Source organism: Myotis davidii, unplaced genomic scaffold (genome assembly GCF_000327345.1).
Source record: "Myotis davidii unplaced genomic scaffold, ASM32734v1 scaffold226, whole genome shotgun sequence".
NCBI lineage: Eukaryota > Metazoa > Chordata > Mammalia > Chiroptera > Vespertilionidae > Myotis > Myotis davidii.
This window is the reverse complement of record NW_006297224.1, coordinates 4,141,478-4,159,837: the sequence shown is the minus strand read 5'-3', so window position 1 is coordinate 4,159,837 and position 18,360 is coordinate 4,141,478. Positions and strand designations below refer to the sequence as shown.

The 18,360-nt window shown below is 37.1% G+C and overlaps 1 protein-coding gene across 2 annotated transcripts in view; it reads left to right on the top strand.

The window, feature by feature from the left end:
- The window catches only part of METAP1 (methionyl aminopeptidase 1), a 37,265-nt gene that overhangs the window by 8,048 nt on the left and 10,857 nt on the right, over window positions 1-18,360 (top strand). Inside the window, exons 2-8 of one of the 2 annotated variants that reach the window (XM_015570016.1) lie at window positions 1,749-1,952; window positions 2,862-2,974; window positions 3,892-3,952; window positions 9,490-9,581; window positions 11,121-11,204; window positions 14,661-14,799; window positions 16,823-16,954. In XM_015570016.1, coding sequence (XP_015425502.1) covers window positions 3,892-3,952; window positions 9,490-9,581; window positions 11,121-11,204; window positions 14,661-14,799; window positions 16,823-16,954 — 508 coding nt within the window. In that variant the 5' untranslated portion in view covers window positions 1,749-1,952; window positions 2,862-2,974. The remainder of the gene's footprint in view (window positions 1-1,748; window positions 1,953-2,861; window positions 2,975-3,891; window positions 3,953-9,489; window positions 9,582-11,120; window positions 11,205-14,660; window positions 14,800-16,822; window positions 16,955-18,360) is intronic. The other variant, XM_006773019.2, reaches the window with a different exon arrangement.

Genomic DNA, 18,360 nt, shown 5'->3' with positions numbered 1-18,360 from the left:
TGACTCCTAAGTGCTCACCTGCCTGCCTCCCTGATCACCCCTAACTTCCCCCCCTGCCAGCCTGATCACCCCACAACTGCCCCCCACCCCTGCCGGCCTGGTCGGCCCATGCAGCCTGCTGTTCAGTCATCCGTCTGGTTGTTTCAGTCATGACAGCCCCTGGCTTTTTATATATTAGGATATTTTATGTATCACTGATTTATTCAGTGTGCTTGTCTCCCATTTCTTAAAGTAAGAGGTGGAAGCATTTGATAGCTGTCTTTTGAGTAGCCCCAAAAATGCTGTAAAAATTCCTTTAAAAAAACAGCAACTAACCAAATCTAAATAATCACTCCTCTACCCTCAAAACTAGAGTGCTTGATTTTTGGATTGCAGAGTGAAGGTTTTATGTAATGTTTCAGAATTGATTCCACCAAAGACTTGCGAGCATACATTACTTTGAGCCTCACCTTCAAAATGCTGAAATTTTGTCTGTTGTGAGGATTAAATCCATGCAAAATGCTTAGCATACGTACAGTGCATAGTAAGTGCTGCACAGCTACTTAATAGTCATTTCTCGAAGAACTGAGTCAGAATTGTGATCAGATGATCCTGTCTTATGCAAAGCTTAGGTATAGGCAGTCATGTTGTGTCAGCTGACCAGAGGAGGCAACCTGCACAGAACCTTTTAAAGACTAAAGCCTGGATGTGATGTACTTTGAACCAGACTGTGGACGGAACAGGTCCTCTTACCTGGTCCTGTTTCATCCAGATGTGTGTGTGAGATTCAGCTTTCAGGTATTATTTACACTGTCCTGTGCTTTCACAGCTTTTTGAAAAAGATCATTTAGTTTGCAATTTTGTTACCAACCCCAAGTCCAGTTCAGCTGAATTAGGTGTCCATTATGTGTCTAGCACAGCTGTGGGCAAACTACAGCCCGTGGGCCGGATCCGACCTGTTTGAAATGAATAAAACTAAAAAAAAAAAAAGACCATACTCTTTTATGTAATGATGTTTACTTTGAATTTATATTAGTTCACACAAACACTCCATCCATGCTTTTGTTCCGGCCCTTCGGTCCAGTTTAAGAACCCATTGTGGCCCTCGAGTCAAAAAGTTTGCCCACCCCTGGTCTAGCTCTTAGGCCTCAGCTCAGACTGACCCTAAAATGTAAATGAACTGACTTTTAAAGTGGACGTTTTCCTAAGTAAATTATTCAAAAAGAACTTGCCAGATTTCAATCTCATCTAGGAATCTTTTGGTTATATTTATTATTTGTTTGAGGTCTGCTTTTAATTCTCTTTTGAAAATAGATTGTGGAAAACTTGGAATGCAGATCAGCTGGAAGCTTTGAAAGATTTTATATCTTTCTTTTTCCTTGCTGCCTCCACAGGAGTATGTTAAAACAAAAGCCTACATCTTGTTATTCTGCCCTAGGTTTCAGGTGGAAATTGTTATTGCAGTTCATATTCCAGACAAAAGCACTTGATGATGCTCTTCATAGCTGAAGCAGGCATCAGTGGGCCTGCATCTCTAAGTATTTCTGTAATGTTTGACCCTGAGGCAATGAATGCAGTCCAGTTTTGTCCTGGGGTGAGAGATAATTTTCCTATTGACATTAACATTCACCATGGCTTTCTTCAATTCCTTACGTGAGAAAGATATTTAAAATTCAGTAGCACAGTAGAGCTTTTCTTTTGTTTTTCCATTCTCATTCTTTTCTGTTTCTTTACTTTATATGTAATATTATCATTGTATTATCTTCCAGAGTAATGTGAATGGATTGGCTACTGGAACCTCCCCTTACCCAGTTTCCTCATCTGTAAAATGAGGACATTTGACTGGATTATATTTTTGTTGACTTTAGTCACCATGCTGTACATTCCATCGCTAGAACGTATTTCTTATGACTAGAATTTTGTATCTTTTGACCAACTTCATCAATTTCACCATTCCTCATTAGCTTAATATGGTATGATTTCATCTTTTCTTCCCTATTTTGTACTTTAAATATATTTTGTAAAGGGGGAGTTTTATTTTTCTCATACACTTCTAAAATGATCTAAAGCCTGACTTTCAAAACTTGTGATAGCATGGCAGTAATCAAGAAAAGAAGGGTGTGCCTTGGGAGGTATGTAGGTTGACACTCTGAGGGATTTAATTCCTGCTATTCAAGGTCTATTTAGTGTTGTTGTTTTTTTTACATTGTAGATGGAGGTATGGTCAGTTTGCTGATATGAGATACCATAGAGGGGCTGGTCTGTTCTGTGTGAAAATGAGTCTTAGGTACATTTCACTAAATGCAACATTATGTATTAATAACTATAACCTGGTAAGGGGTGTGTGTGTGATTCTTAAATTTTTCTACTGAGGTTTCAGTAATTTTCTACTGATTATTCCCTCCCCTTATCTTTACCTTTTTCTAATTTCTTCTGTTACCCTGTACTGAGAAAAGGCAAATGATGCTTATAAATTTTTTAAAGCAATTTGAAATATTGCCTTGGCTCAGACTTTATTCTTCAAAATGGGCTTTCTATACATTGATCTTGTAGAGAGTATACATTGAGCATTTGCTTGAGGAAAGGAATTCTACTATGAGCTGTTCCTAGTCAATAGTGTATAAAAACTTACAATATGTTTAGCTTAGGCTTTTTCTCACAAGACACACGGATCTTTGAGGTATTATAGGGTTGTAAACATAGCAAGAAAACAATAGCTTTGGTGAGATAGGCTAAGGCGGGAATTTGCTGGGCTTTTGTACCTGTATACTCTTTGGTGTGGTGTTCACACAAGTTACAGTTAAAGAATGCTGCTGCTCAGTAGTTTGACACTGAAGCATTTCTCCCTCTCTGTCTTTTTCTCTCATCCATTTATCACGTAGAAGATGAAAAGGCAAAGCGGGAATTGTCTTCCTGGAGCCTAGAAGGTGATATTAACACTGACCCATGGGCAGGTTATCGGTACACGGGCAAACTCCGACCACATTATCCACTGGTGAGTAAATAAAGCAATAAACACTTAACGTTCTTAAAACCAATTTTCAGTTTACTAAAAATGATACCTGTAAGTTGTATTCCAGTTATGAATTATATAACCAGGATTAAGTTCACATTCTAGCTCTTTTTATGGAACATTATTTAGAAGTTAATAGGGATAATTGGCTATTCTGGAAGAAGAAAAAATTTTTAGGTGAAAGGATTAAAACTTCTTTAATCTTAAAAAAGAAAATGGTAGAATAGATATTTTCTGGCTGGCGTGGTGGTAGCGTATATTGCTACCTTTCTAAAATTGTTTAACGTGATATAGTTCTACCGTAATTTTGATAGGGCTTTCCTGCCACTCCTACTCCTTCCTATGTTCTTGCCAGATGGGCTTCAGCACGTTAACATAGGAATCCATTTAATTTGAAATCTATTTGTCATCCACAAATATTTAAAAAATTTTTACTGATTTTTTTTAAATAAAAAGAATACATCTTTAAAAATTTGGGGCAAATATCAACAACATAAGAACATCTTTTTAAGCCTAGCTCCCAGAGATAATAATCAACATAATGGTGTATATTTACTTAGCGATGTAATTTATTGTTGTTGATGGTTTGCCAGCTTGTTCGGAACAACATGGGTACCTTGTTGTCTGCTTGTGATGTTAAATCCTTAATAGCCCTGGCCACCCTCCCCTCTTAGGATATTTAAGTGGCATTAGCACTAGGAAAATGAAGCTTAATCTTCATGAAATAGATATATTGTGATAATTAAGATGTCATTTAAAACTTTTTTCATTTAAATGAAATGAATGAACTTTTTAGTCTTTTCCTCACTTTTATTTCTTTTGTTAGTAAATTTTAATAGTGATAATTGCTTTCCGATTTGAATTGGTTTTAACTAACACATATCTTTCGATGTTTTTAGATGCCAACCAGGCCCGTGCCAAGTTATATTCAAAGACCAGATTATGCTGATCATCCTTTAGGTGAGTTTTTCGATGCTGATTCCTCAGTTTTCAGCTTGTGAGCCTGATGACCGCTGCAAAGAAAGGATTGCTTTTCTTTGGAAAATTTTTCAGTGCTGGATTTCTTTTCGTTTTGTTTATTTTTGTTTTAGCGCTGGATTTCTAGTAAATGTAAACATAGCTTTTTAAGACACACTAGAACATTTGAGAAAATTAAAAGACTCTTTTCAAGAAATCTACCTGTTATGCCCAGATTTCAGGATCCCCAAAAGCCCACCAGGGAGCCAGCGGAGTCCGATGCAAAAGCAAAGAGTCTTTATTTGAGCTAGCTCGGCTCCCCGATCACACTCACTGATGCACTGGCAAGCGGCAGAGAGAGAGAGCTCTGTGGGGAGAGGGGTTTTATACGGTGGTTGGAGTAAGGGGAGGAGAGAGGACTGTGGGCCCTGCTGATTGGCCAGGCACAAGTCAGAGTCTTGTTACACAGGATGTGATTGTGTCTATGGCGGGCACTTCCCTTGATTGTCATTGGTTAGTTTAAAGAAATCCTAGGTGTGGCTAGCAGAGGCTTGGGCTTCCGGGAAGAAGCTCCTTGCCGAGCACATGGCTAAGGCTGCTGCCCAAAAAATGGAGGATCCAGGGTAAGATGGAGGGCGTAGCCCTCGCCCTTTCACTACCCAATTCTGAAAGTAATGTTCAGATGTTAAGACTACATTCAACATAATATTGAATTTTGTGTTTTTATATCGAATTCTAGATTTAAAAAAATCAATTTGATTTAACATGTTCTATACTTTAATTAAATAAAACGTATTTAGATAAAAACAGATTGTGGAGGCCTCAAATGAATGCCTAACTAAAGATTGGTCTGTAGAAGTAATAGAACCTAGTATCGATGGCAATGATTACAGTAGTACTGATGATGATTCTGTAAGTGATATTTGTTCATAACTATATGTCAGGCACTATGCTAAGTTCTCACGTGTTACTTCTGGGGTAGATTCTGTTGTCTTCTCCATTTTATAGATAATGATGGTGAGAGACCCAGAGAAGATAGGTAATTTGTAGCACAAGTGGAACAGTCTCAGATTGTAGGGCCTGTCGGCATAACTTAAGTGGATTATATGAAATTACTGATTTTGCATGTCAAAAATGGTTGAATATTCATTTTCTTGTGGTTTAATCTGTTAAGTTGCCATTGTTCTCTAAGAAGTGGCGAACCATATTGCATTTTTATGAATATAATTTAAAAACTTAAACTTCACTATTTCAGATACATTGAAGGAAAAGATAGTCTGAATGATAGATAGCTCTTGAGGATGTATAAGTTCATTACTCTGTGTTTAATATTTTTAAAAAATAGGTTCTTATTGATTTCAGAGAAAGGAAGGGAGAAGGAGAGAGACATTAGAAACATCAATGATGAGAGAGAATCATTGATTGGCTGCCTCCTGCTGGGGATCGAGACTATAACCCAGGCATGTGCCCTGTCCTGGTTCATGGGTCAACGCTCAACTATTGAGCCACACCAGCCAGGCTGTATTTTAAATATATATATAAAGTTGATTTCAGAGAGGAAGGGAGAGGGTGGGGGAGATAGAAATATCAATGATGAGAATCATTGATTGGCTGCCTCTTGCACACCCTCCCACTGGGGATCAAGCCCGCAACCGGGACACGTACCCTCGACAGGAATTGAACCTGGGACCCTTTGTCCACAGGCCGACACTTGCTGTACTGAGCCAAACCAGCTAGGGCTATTTAATATTTTTTAATGTAGTTTTTTTCCGCAATATATTTTACTGATTTTTTACATAGAGGAAGGGAGAGGGATGGAGACTTAGAAACATGGATGAGAGAGAAACATTGATCAGATGCCTCCTGCACACCCCCTACTGGGGATGTGCCCACAACCAAGGTACAAGCCCTTGACTGGAATCGAACCTGGGACCCTTCACTCCGCAGGCTGACGCTCTATCCACTGAGCCAAACCAGTCAGGGCTTAATGTAGTTTTAAAATCAACATAGACATGGTAAATTCTGATAGGATAAAATGTTACGTAGTGAAAAGTAAGTCCTACTCCCCAGAGGTAGAATCACTATTAACAGTTTCTTGCAAAACTTGCCAGAGATCTTTTTTTTAAAAATATATATTTCTTTATTGATTTCAGAGAGGAAGGGAGAAGGCGAGAGAGATAGAAACATCAATGATGAGAGAGAATCATTGATCGGCTGCCTCCTGCACACCCCACACTGGGGATCGAGCCTGCAACCCAGGCATGTGCCGTTGGCCGGAATCGAACCTGGAACCCTTCAGTCTGCAGGCTGTCGCTCTATCCACTGAGCCAAGCCGGCTAGGGCTCCAGAGATCTTTTGCATGTGTATGCACATTAGCCCCTCACCCCAATTATACACAGACCAAACTATATACACCTTTTTCACCATGCTTTATTCTTTTTTATTTTCACCTTGTTTTATTTTCTTAATAGATGTTATAAATATTCTTTTTAATGACAAGTATTTCATTATGTGGATACATCATAATTTATTAAACGAGGTTCCTCCTAATGTATGTTTAGATTATTTCCAGGTTTTTACTTGTTTGATTATAGTAACTATTCTTGCATGTGAGAGTATTTCTGTAGATCAGTTGACTAAAGTAAAACACCTAGATCAAGGAATACATGTATTTTTTTATTTTGAGAGCTATAACAAATTTTAGCAATTTTGCCAGTTGTCATTTTTATTAAAAATCATATAGGAGTCTTTTTTTCCTTATCTTCCCTAACATAGAGTGTTTTCAAACTATATGAATTGTGCTAATCTGAAAGATGATATTTTGTGTTAATTTGTATTTTTAAATTATGAAGAAGATTGAACATCTTTTTATACATCTGTCTATTCATCTTAGCCCTTTCCCAATTAGGTTACTAGTTTTTTTCCATACTGATTTATAAGTGTTCTTTTTCTACTAAGGAAAATAATCCTTTGATGTGTGTTCTATAAAAGGTTTTTCCCAACTGAACATTTTGTCTTTGTTTATAGCATTACATTTAGGGCAAACTTCCAACATTTTTCTATAATAAAATTTATCAATGTTTTCTTTGAGGTGTTTATAGCTTAATGACTTAGGAAGACTTTTTTGATTCAGAGATTATTATAAAACGACAAGAGGCCCTATGCATGAAATTTGTGCAAGAGTAGGCCTTACTTCTCCCGGCTGCTGGCACCGGCTTCCCTCTGGCACCCAGGACCCGGGCTTCCCTCCGGCCGCCAGCAGGCACCCAGGACCTGGGCTTCCCTCGCAGCCCCAGCTTCATCTGGAAGGATGTTCGGTCTAATTAGCATATTATGCTTTTATTAGTATAGATTTTTTCATTTTCTTTCTTCTACTATTTTTATGGCTTCACTCTTTTTATGTGTGATAACATTTTTATTTAGTATTAGGAATTAAATACAAATGTAACTTTATTTTTCCCTTGAAAAACATCTGGTTGTCACACCATTAGTTATTTAAAATATCAGTCCTTTTTTTGTCTGATTTAAAATGCTGCCTATACAATTATATTAAATTTTCGCAAGTCTTTGAGTCTGTTTTTGGATTCTATTCTGTCTCATTAACCCATTTGTCTAATCATGTGCCATTGCAAACTCTTAATTATTATAGCTGTATAATGTTTTAATATTTGGTAGGCCTTGTTGCCCCCACCTTTCCTCTTTTTCAGAATTTTCCTGGCTATTCTTGCATGTTTGTTTTTCCATGTGAAATTTGGAATTAGCTTGTCCCCAAAATACCCTGTTGCCATTTTTTAATTGGGATAGTATTAAATTTATAGACTAATTTTGGAAGAATTGACACCTTTACAATATTGAGTCTTCCTATCCAAGATCAGGGTATGTTTTTCTATTTTATTTAAGTCTATTTATCTCAGTGGTATTTTAAAACTTTCTTCATTAGGTCTTGTATTAAGTTAATTTCTGGATATTTTATCTTTTTTAGTTGTTATTGTAAATAGTATCTTCTCTATTTTCTAGCTCATTGTTTGTATATGGGCAAGCTGTTGATTTTGACATATTTAATTTACAATCTGCCAACTTGCTAAATTATTATTTCTAGTCATTCACCAGGTGTCCCCTTATTTTAGGGATATGATTATATATAATCATATCTGAAATTGATAAAGATTTTGTCCTTTTCTTTCTAATTTAATATGTCTTATTTCTTTTTCTTGTTTAACATACCTGCTAGTACTGTCAGAACAATGTTATAAATAGTGGTGCTGAAGTGGGCATTCCATGATATGGGTTGCTGGCTTGAGATTTATATTTGACATGCTGACCATGTTATCAGAATTATCTTTCTAGATGATCATTTATTTTTCCTTCCTTAATCTATGTCTGTGAGGAATTATATTAATAGATTTGTTAATGTGTTTTTCCACTTATGTCATGGGGTATTATATGTATTTTGGATTCTGTTTAATAATATTTTAATTCGGATTTTTATATCCACATTTATTATTATTACTTTTTTTATTGATAAAGCATTTATTTTTTGTAATATATTTTATTGATTTTTTACAGAGAGGAAGGGTGAGGGATAGAGAGTTAGAAACATCGATGAGAGAGAAACATCGATCAGCTGCCTCCTGCACACTCCCTACTGGGAATGTGCCCACAACCATGGTACATGCCCTTGACCAGAATCGAACCTGGGACCCTTCAGTCCACAGGCCGATGCTCTATCCACTGAGCCAAACCAGTCAGGGCTATCCACATTTATTTAAAAATATTAGATTATGGTTTGTTATATTCTTTTTGTCAGATTTTGAAATAATTATTATACTGGCTTTAATGTTTTTAAATATATGAATAATTGGAGTTAAGGTAATTTTATTAATGAAGATTCTTAGGGCAGTATTTTTCAAGTATTTTTTTTAATACTTTTTACTGTAACCCAAAGTGAGAAATATATTTTATAATACGATCTGTATATAGGCGCGCGCATGTGTGTGTGTGTAAATTAACAAACATTTCATAACAGTACTTACCCCTACCCTATACAATATAATCTGTTATTTTCTATTCCATTTATTTACTTTATGGATCACAAACAGCAGTTTGAAAAACACTGACTTAGGTTCCTATTAAAAAAAATAAATGTGTATAATTGACTCATCAGTTGTGGTATATAGTTTCCTTATTAGATGATGGTCATGAAAGCAGTTTGTAAATTGTGCGGTACTATTCAAATGTGAATAATTTACTAACCTTTACTATCACACTGCCTGTTATGTAATAAGTACTCCATATTGACTGAATTCTCATAGATCTGTAAATTTCTTCTTTAGTATTCGCCCTTCAGTTTACTTAGCAATTATTTTTTTCATGTTGAAAATATTTTTTCAAAAAAAATCCAACCAGAATCCTTCTAAATTATGAAATATCATTATGTGAAATAGTAAAACTTGACTATTATTATGTCATCAGGGAGATAATTATGCCTAATACTATATCTTCCCATTCATTTGGCTTTATTTACTGATTTTCCTTTCCAGGAATGTCTGAATCTGAACAAGCTCTTAAGGGTACTTCTCAAATTAAATTACTCTCAGCGGAAGATATAGAAGGGATGCGACTCGTATGTAGGGTAAGTTTTTTACCTCATGGGTTAGAGCATGTTTCAGCAGTTACTAGACAGGAAGGCAGTGACTTGCTGAATTACAAAGGGCAGACGTGCTCTGTAGTAAGGCTTTGGCTAGCCGTACTTGCTTTTTATTAAACTACTAGAGGCCTGGTGCACGAAATTCATGCGCTCGGGGTGGGGGGTCTCTCAGCCTGGCCTGTGGCCTCTCACAGTGCGGGAGCCCCATCATTGATCGCCCCAAAGATATAAGCCCCGCCCACCCATCTGGGGCTCCTTGATGGATTGCCCCAAAGAGGTAGGCTGGAGACGGGGTCCTGCCTCCACGCCACGTGGAGCCACGGGACCCCCAGGCCTCACCACGCAGTGCCACCGGGACCCGCCTCTGCCACACATGCAGCGTCAAGTTCCTGCCCGCTGTGCACACAGCCTCCTGGTGATGGATTGTGATGGCGTGAGGGCTTGATGACCATTTGCATATTAGCTCTTTATTAGATAGGATTGTTAGTATATAGTTCTGTACAACAGCTGTTATCTACTTAAATAACCTATTTGAAAATTAATATGGCAGGAAGTATATATTCAGCTGAGAGTCTTTCTGTTATCCCTTATATTTTTAAAGAATCTAGTTTTTGTGACATTTTGTCATCTTATTTTCACAAGTCATTATAACTTAGGGCAGAGTTTAAGGCTTAAAGTTCAGCTAACGATCCTATTGTGAAATACCGATGCAGTGTAGGATTTAGGCTGATACTCATTAAGTGAAGTCACATGTTCACATTTTTCTAAAGAAAAAAGGAAGAATTGCTATTGTTTGTTTGTTGTTTATTTAATCCTCGCTTGAGGATATTTTTTTCCATTGATTTTTAGAGAGAGTGGAAGGGAAGGGGAAAGACAAAGAGAGAAACATGGATGTGAGAGAGACACATTGATTGGTTGCCCCCCACTCACACTCCAAACGGGCTGGGGGATCAAGGCTGCAACCTGAAATACATTGCCTTGACCAGGATCATGACTCTTATGTCCTCAGGCCAATGCTCCAGCCACTGACCCAACCGGCTAGGGTGATATTGCTGATTTAGAAATGATCCTTAAAGTTTTTATTCAGTGCTTAAAAGTGATTGGATACTAATTTTCTTTGATAATCTGGAGAAATTTTGTTTCCATCACATGTGCTGTGATTCTTTGAAGGAAATCATCTATTCTTTTACTTCCCTTTTCTTCCCCATTACAGAAATATGACAGGACTCAATCTCTACCAGTTGATCATTGTGTAGACTACTTAACATGTGCATTTTCACATAGAAATCAGACTTACTTATTAAGCTATTTACTAGCTAGCCCAATTTTATTTATGTATTTACACACACGTGTATTGATGGACATTAGAAATACAAATGGTTTTAAAATAGAGCTGCAGGATTATAACCTTTAAGGTGAGGTGCACTTTATGAATCTTCACAAAATCTGTGATAGGGCAGAAGGTACAGATTTCTGTTTTTATTTCCTTTCTTCTGAAATGTAAGAAGGGTTTCTCTTTTACAGCTTGCTAGAGAAGTCCTGGACATTGCTGCTGGGATGATTAAACCAGGTGTAACTACTGAAGAAATAGATCATGCTGTGCACTTAGTAAGGACTTTACTTTTATGTTTGAAAATGTTTCGCATTATTTAATGTTTTAGACTACTAAAAATTAAACTTAAGTTCTGAATGTCTAAAGTAACTTGGCTATGTTAATTTGAAAGCAAATTTTTACTTTGTTTTAAATGTGGAAAATATTCAGCGGTCATTATTTCTGTCTTTAAGTGTCTGTAAAATACCTTGTTTCTGAAACCTCACATTTCATAACATTTTAGTTTAGCTGTTATAAAATGATTAATTTATTGGTGTTTGAACTAAATCATGCCACTATATACATCAAATACTTTGAAATAAAAAGAATACAAGTTCTGAAACTAGATTAGTGGAAAAAATAGTCCCTTTCATACCCACAATAACAAGGCAGTAAATAGACCAGACACAGACAGTATGGGGCAAAAGTAGGTTTATAGTTGTGAGTATACAAAACACAGTTTATTCTTGTATTATTTATTAATTATTATATTATTTTCCATACGAATAGCTGTAAACCTACTTTTGCCCCACCCTGTATTTGTAGTAAATATGATATAGATCCTACAGTAGACGAGTGTACATATTATATGAATAAATGCTTCACAAAAGAAGAGCAATACCTAGTTAAGAAATCACCTGGAAAACTAATTTTCTCTGGTCATCAAACAAATGCAAATCATGAAGCTCTACTGTATTAATAAGTATTTTTTAAAATGCTTATATCCACTATCTATTTGGGGATGATGAAATGTGGTGGTATGATTGTAAATTGGGACAACACTTTTGAAAGGAAATTTGACAATGTGTCTTGAGCATAAAAATGTTTTTAAAAAATATTCAGAATTTTATAAACCCTGACTTTTGGTTATTGTTCCATATGTGATAAAATACGTAGTGTGCAGTAATAGCACCTTGCGTCCTCCTGTGGGCAGGTGCTCTTTCACGTGCTCCTTTTCTCACTTAATACCCTCAACAACTCCACGAGATAGATGCTGCTAGCTAGCACCTCCATTGTATAGGTTAGGAAACTGAGACAGAGAGGTTAACTTCCTGCGGTTACACAGCCTGTGATGGAGTTGGCATTTTTAGTCACGAGAATCATAGAAGTATAGTATTGTTAAGCAAGGCAAAAGTGATAGGTAGTTATTGGCAAAGAGTGATATTTTTTGTAATTGAGGAAATAATTTAAATTTCAAATAATAGTGTAATTTCCAATGAAGTTATTGTGTGCCACTATTTAAAAATTATTAGTCTGAAGACTGTGTGGTAGTGTGGGAAGAAAAATTATATATGCTGTGACTACCACTGTGTAAAAATATCTTAGTAAAATAGGACTTGTTTGGAAAACCAGACCATTTTCTTAGAGGTTTCTTTGTTGTTCCACATGACCAGGTGTACCGGTTAATAATGTGGAATTTTTTCAATAGATGGGGTTACATATATGTTGATATATATGCGATTTGATAAGTATGCTATTTTGTTGTATTGACAACAAGCTTCAAAACTTCATATGTCAAATTTGCTGAAGGTGTTAACATCATAGATATATTTAAACTTAAAAATGTTGAATTTTGTGCCAGAAAAAGAGCATTTGCAGAAATTTTAATTTATTACTTTATTTTGAAGAAAAGTGCTGCTGAAAGTTATCGTATACTCCAGGAAGCTTATAGTGAACATGCTCCATCTCAAGATACTTATGAATGCTGGTTTAAATGCTTTAAAAGTGATGATTTCGATGTAAAAGACAAAGAATGCCCAGGTCAATCAAAAAAGTTTGAAGAGCAACAATTACAAGCATTATTGGATGAAGATGCGTGTCAAACTCAAAAACAACTTGCAGAAAGATTAATCGTTGCTCAGCAAACAATTTCCGATTGTTTACAAGCAATGGGAAAGATTTTAAAAGAAGGAAAATGGGTGCCACATCATCTGAATGAAAGACAAATGGAAAACCGAAAAGTTATCACTAAAATGTTGCTTCAGTGGCATGAAAGTCTTTTTTGCATCGAATTGTGACTGGTGGTGAAAAGTGGATTTATTTTGAGAATCCCAAACGCACAAAATCATGGGTTGATCCAGGTCAACCATCAACATCAATTGCAAGACCAAATCACTTCGGCAAGAAGACAATGCTCTGCGTTTGGTGGGATCAGGAAGTTGTGGTGTGTTATGAGCTTCTAAAACCAGGTGAAACCGTTAATACTGATGGCTACCGACAACAAATACTCAATTTGAACCACACTTTGATCGTAAAACGACCAGAATGTGCCAGAAGACACGGCAAAGTAATTTTGCTTCATGATAATGCACCATCACACACTTCAAAACCAGTTAAAGACACATTAAAAGATCTTGCCTGGGAAGTATTAACCCCCCCACCATATTCACCAGACCTTGCTCCTTCAGATTACTGCTTGGGTCTCTGAATAGTTTGCCTCAAAACCAGAAAAGTTCTATTGGGATGGTATCCACAAATTACCTGAAAGATGGGGGAGATGTGTAGCTAGGGATGGACATTACTTTGAATAAAGCACTTTTGATGTTTCTCTTGAAATTATTGTGTTTTCTTTGATTATAAATTTGCATTATTAACTGGTACACCTGGTATACTAAGTACTAATCTTTTGATTATAGGTATATAGGCTAATTCTGTATAATAAATTATAATTACACTAGAGGCCCGGTGCACGAATTAGTGCACCAGTGGGGTCCCTTGGCCTGGACTGTGGGTTCGGGCCAAAACTGGCTCTCTGAAATCCTCTGGATTGTGAGAGGGTTCAGGCCAGGCCAAGGGACCCCACCAGCACACGATCGGGGCCAGAGAGGGACACGGGAGGTTGGTCAGCTGGGGAGGGACCGCAGAAGGTCTCCAGGCCATATCCGGCCCATCTCGCTCAGACCCTAGCAGCAAGCTAACCTACCAGTCAACTGCTCCCTGGTGGTCAGTGCACATCATAGCGACTGGTTGACCTATTGATTGTCTGCCCCCTGGTGGTCAGTGCACGTGAGCAGTTGAACGGCCTTAGCATATCATTAGCATATTATGTTTTGATTGGTTGAATGGCCGAACGGTTGACCGGACAACTTAGCATATTAGGCTTTTATTATATAGGATTAAAAGTACATGTTAATATTACCTTAAATATTATCTTTTTACTTGAAATAACACATTTTTCACAAGTAGTTAATTCTATACTAGAATCTTCATATTTGTATATATTTATAATATGTAAATTTGCTTTTCCTTTGCTATTATCAGGAATTTGGACTGGTTTTGCCTGTAGTCTGTCTGACAAGCACAAACCCTATTGTAACAACTACTGTTTTTCTTCTAAAATAAAATATTAAGCAAACTTTCCTTGAAGAGCATCTGTACAACAAATACTTCCATAGTTTTTAAGTTTGAAATCTGGTTAATTGGGTAAGATTACACATTGCAAATTATTTTCTCTATATTTTAATTTATTATAGGCATGTATTGCAAGAAATTGCTATCCTTCTCCATTGAATTATTATAATTTCCCAAAGTCTTGTTGTACTTCAGTGAATGAAGTTATCTGTCATGGAATTCCAGACCGACGGCCCTTGCAAGAAGGTGATATTGTTAATGGTAAGAAATATGTAAGTGTGACTTTGGTCACTACAAGTAAAGAAACAACAAGGTTTGGTGGGTGTCTGATAATGACTTGTGTTTTCTTCACTTGCTTTGTGTCTTTAACTTATCCTTTTTTATATTTAAAATTTTAAATCTTAAATCTGTGAAACTATTTTTTATGGTGTTAACATACTTCTAGTATGATGCCTTTGGTACAGCATGTCTTTCTTTAATGCAGATTATCATGTGATTGGTAAGTAGATGAAAGGTGTCAGTGAAATGTGGGAGTAACGTTCATTCAAGTGAGAGTTTTCTTTTTCTTTTGGTTCACTAATGGTTTTGAAGAGCTTAGCGCAGACTTTCTTACAGATAAAGAGAAACCCTTAGTAATATATGAAAACCTTAAGAAAAAAGCTAGAAATCTTACAGAAGTGCCCTCCTTATAAGAAGTTAAGCTCTTGAGAAGTTGCAAATGCAGAGGAAGAAGCTGCTAGACATTTTCCTCTGAGATTAAGAAGAAAGTTGAAGACTCCTCTAGATGGTACTTTTTATGTTGATGAACTTGGTCTCTTTAGTAATCCAGCCTCTTCAAGGACCTATATATCAAGCGAGGAACATGAGCCCACATGTGGAAGGTTGCAGAGAATGCACCCACTGGGATGCTGGCTGTGAATGACAGTGGAGGCACTGTTTTTATGTGGATTGTTATTGCTTTAATTAGGTATCTGTTCATAAAGTTCCAGAGGTGGTGTGATGCCTGCCCATCCCTGTTATATGAACCCTGTCATTTATTACATGCATGATGTGTGAGCTTTTTTAGGAATATGTGTATCAAGCTTGAGCCAACACACCTGTACTACGATATTGTGGGCTGACTGAAAATTCGTGGTTTAAAAAGACTCATTGAAGGTGCTTTCTAGTATAAGTTTAGTGTATTATAATGGTGTGGTGGTAATCTGTATTCTTTTTTTTTTTAATCCTCACCCAAGGTTATTTTTCCATTGATTTTTTAGAGAGAGTGGGAGAGAGAGGGAAAGACAGAGAAATAGCCATGTGAGAGAAACACATCAATTGGTTGCCTCCTGCGCGAGCCCCAACCAGGGCCCGGGCCAGGGAGGAGACTGCAACTGAGGTACATGTCCTAGACCAGAATCGAACCTCAGACTCTTTTGGTCCGCAGCCTACGTTCTACCCACTGAGCCAAACTGGCTGGAGCAATAATCTGTATTCTTAAACATGGGGACAAAGAGAAGGATGAATATTCACAAATAAGCGAAAGGCAAATGAGTTTTTAAAAAATAAGTGAAGAGTAGGGTAAGTTTTTCTATTTATTGATTCACCAAGAGGAAGAAAAACTGGTTGAATAAATTAAAGCAGTATTTTCTGTTTAATGTCAAATGTAACAAAGTCTTCCATTTAATATCATTAACTCAGATTATTGATCTTGCATGAATGTGTCCTGGATGCATTTTTCTTCTGCCATAATGGTCTGTTACTACTATAAGAGTAATGAAAGTCCACTGTCTGGCTTGTGCTGCGTGACCATGTCTCTGTTCTCCACAGTGAGTTCAGTTGTATTGTAGATAAGAAGTGTCTGTTGGGCAGCAACTATACATCTATTGGGGTCTAATAGGAGAATACAGAATTATCTTTCTCATAAGCTGCTTGATGCTGTCATGTTGGGAGAAATGACTTTGATTTTGAAATAAAAACAGATGTAATCTTAAGCCCTGGCCAGTGTGGCTCAGTGGTAGAATGTTGGCCTGCATACCCAAGGGTCGAGGGTTCAATTCCGGTCAAGGGCATATACCTGGGTTGCAGTTTCATTCCCTGGCCCCAGTCAAGGCATGTGCGGAAGGCAACCAATCAATGCGTTTCTCTCACATTGCTGTCTTCCTCCCTCCCTCTCCCTCCTCTCCCCCTCCTTTCCTTCCATTCTCTCTAAAAAAAAAAAAAATCAATGGAAAAAATATCCTTGGGTGAGGATTAACAAAACCAAAACCAAATGTGTTCTTTATATTTGCACATTCTTTTGCAGTGGACATCACTCTTTATCGCAATGGTTATCACGGGGACCTGAATGAGACGTTCTTTGTTGGCGACGTGGACGAAGGGGCGCTGAAGCTGGTTCAGACCACGTATGAGTGCTTGATGCAAGCCATCGACGCAGGTCAGCCTCTGTGCCGGGCACCACGGGACCTGCCTGTGTTGATGGGTTTTGAATGACTCGTCACTGCACAAGGCAGTCCTGTCCCTGCCAGCCTTGCCTCTGTCCTACAAGAGTGAGCTCTGGGTTCTCACAGTGATGGTTTAAGGATGATTTGGAATCCCTTGATGAGAATGGACTGAATGATTGCCTCTCATCCTTTGACTCTTCTGTGATTTTATCTTCCTATGGCTGACAAATGAGGAATGTATGGATAGTTAGTTTTGAGTATAATTTTTTCCTGTGTTTTGTTCTTTAATAAATATTATGTTCTCATAAAACACTAAAACAGGATTCTAGATTATGAGGGAAAAATGAATGGTCCTCCTTTGCACTTGTCTCTCCTCTTTTTATATCTCTCTTTTCTCCAGAGGTATTTACTTTTAATAGTTTTTTTTTCTCCTCTGCCCATTAACACACACACACACACACACACACACACACACACTCATCCCTATGTGTATGTGGTTAGTTAGGATAAATGGAATCATAATTGTAGTAATCTGTAATTTGGTACTTTTTAACTTACAGTGTCTTAGGAATCTTTCCACATTAGCTCATGTACCTGTATGCATAGTCTACTGCATTCTTTCAATGGCTATATATTGCATAATATGAAAATTTCTACAACTATTTCTTATTGACTTTGGTGTTTTCTAGATGTCTTGCTATTGTGAATATCTGTGGGTGAAGGGGTATTTCTGTAGGATTTTTCTCAGGTTCTCTTTGTCCATGCAAACAATTCATCCAGGGTTTATTTTGTTGGTTTGTTTAAGCTATAGCTTGTGAGGAAAGAGAAGGAAAGGCTTTGTTGCAAATATTAACAGTCCATTACCAAACAGGACAGTTTGAGGGCAAATAAATTTTCAGTTGAAATCCATAGCATTTCAGCTTTATTGTTCAGTGTTCTATCTCTGTCTCTGCACACCCACTCCACTACCACAAAAAATAAAATAACCCTGTTCTATCATCAACAAAGTATTGGACAGGACAGAATTCTATTATCTCTAATAATAGAAATTCATTCTCTTTATTGTTTTTAGTTCATTTAACATGCATGGGAGATAATGACATTTTTACTAATTTAGTGAAGTTGGAGGAATGAAAAAGGAAAGCATGTGGTAGTTTCATGTATCAATATGTATTTTTATGTATTTTCTGTTGATTATTTTTTTAATATATTTTTTATTGATTTCAGAGAGGAAGGGGTGTCCCTGGCCCCACATCACCCTCCAACCCCCCCTCCACCCCCCCATTGTCCGTGTCCATTGGTTAGGCCTCTATGCCTGCATGTAAGTCCTTTGGTTGCTCTTTCCCCTTTACCCCCACCCTCCTCTACCCTCCCTCCAAAGCCCGACAGTCCAATTAAT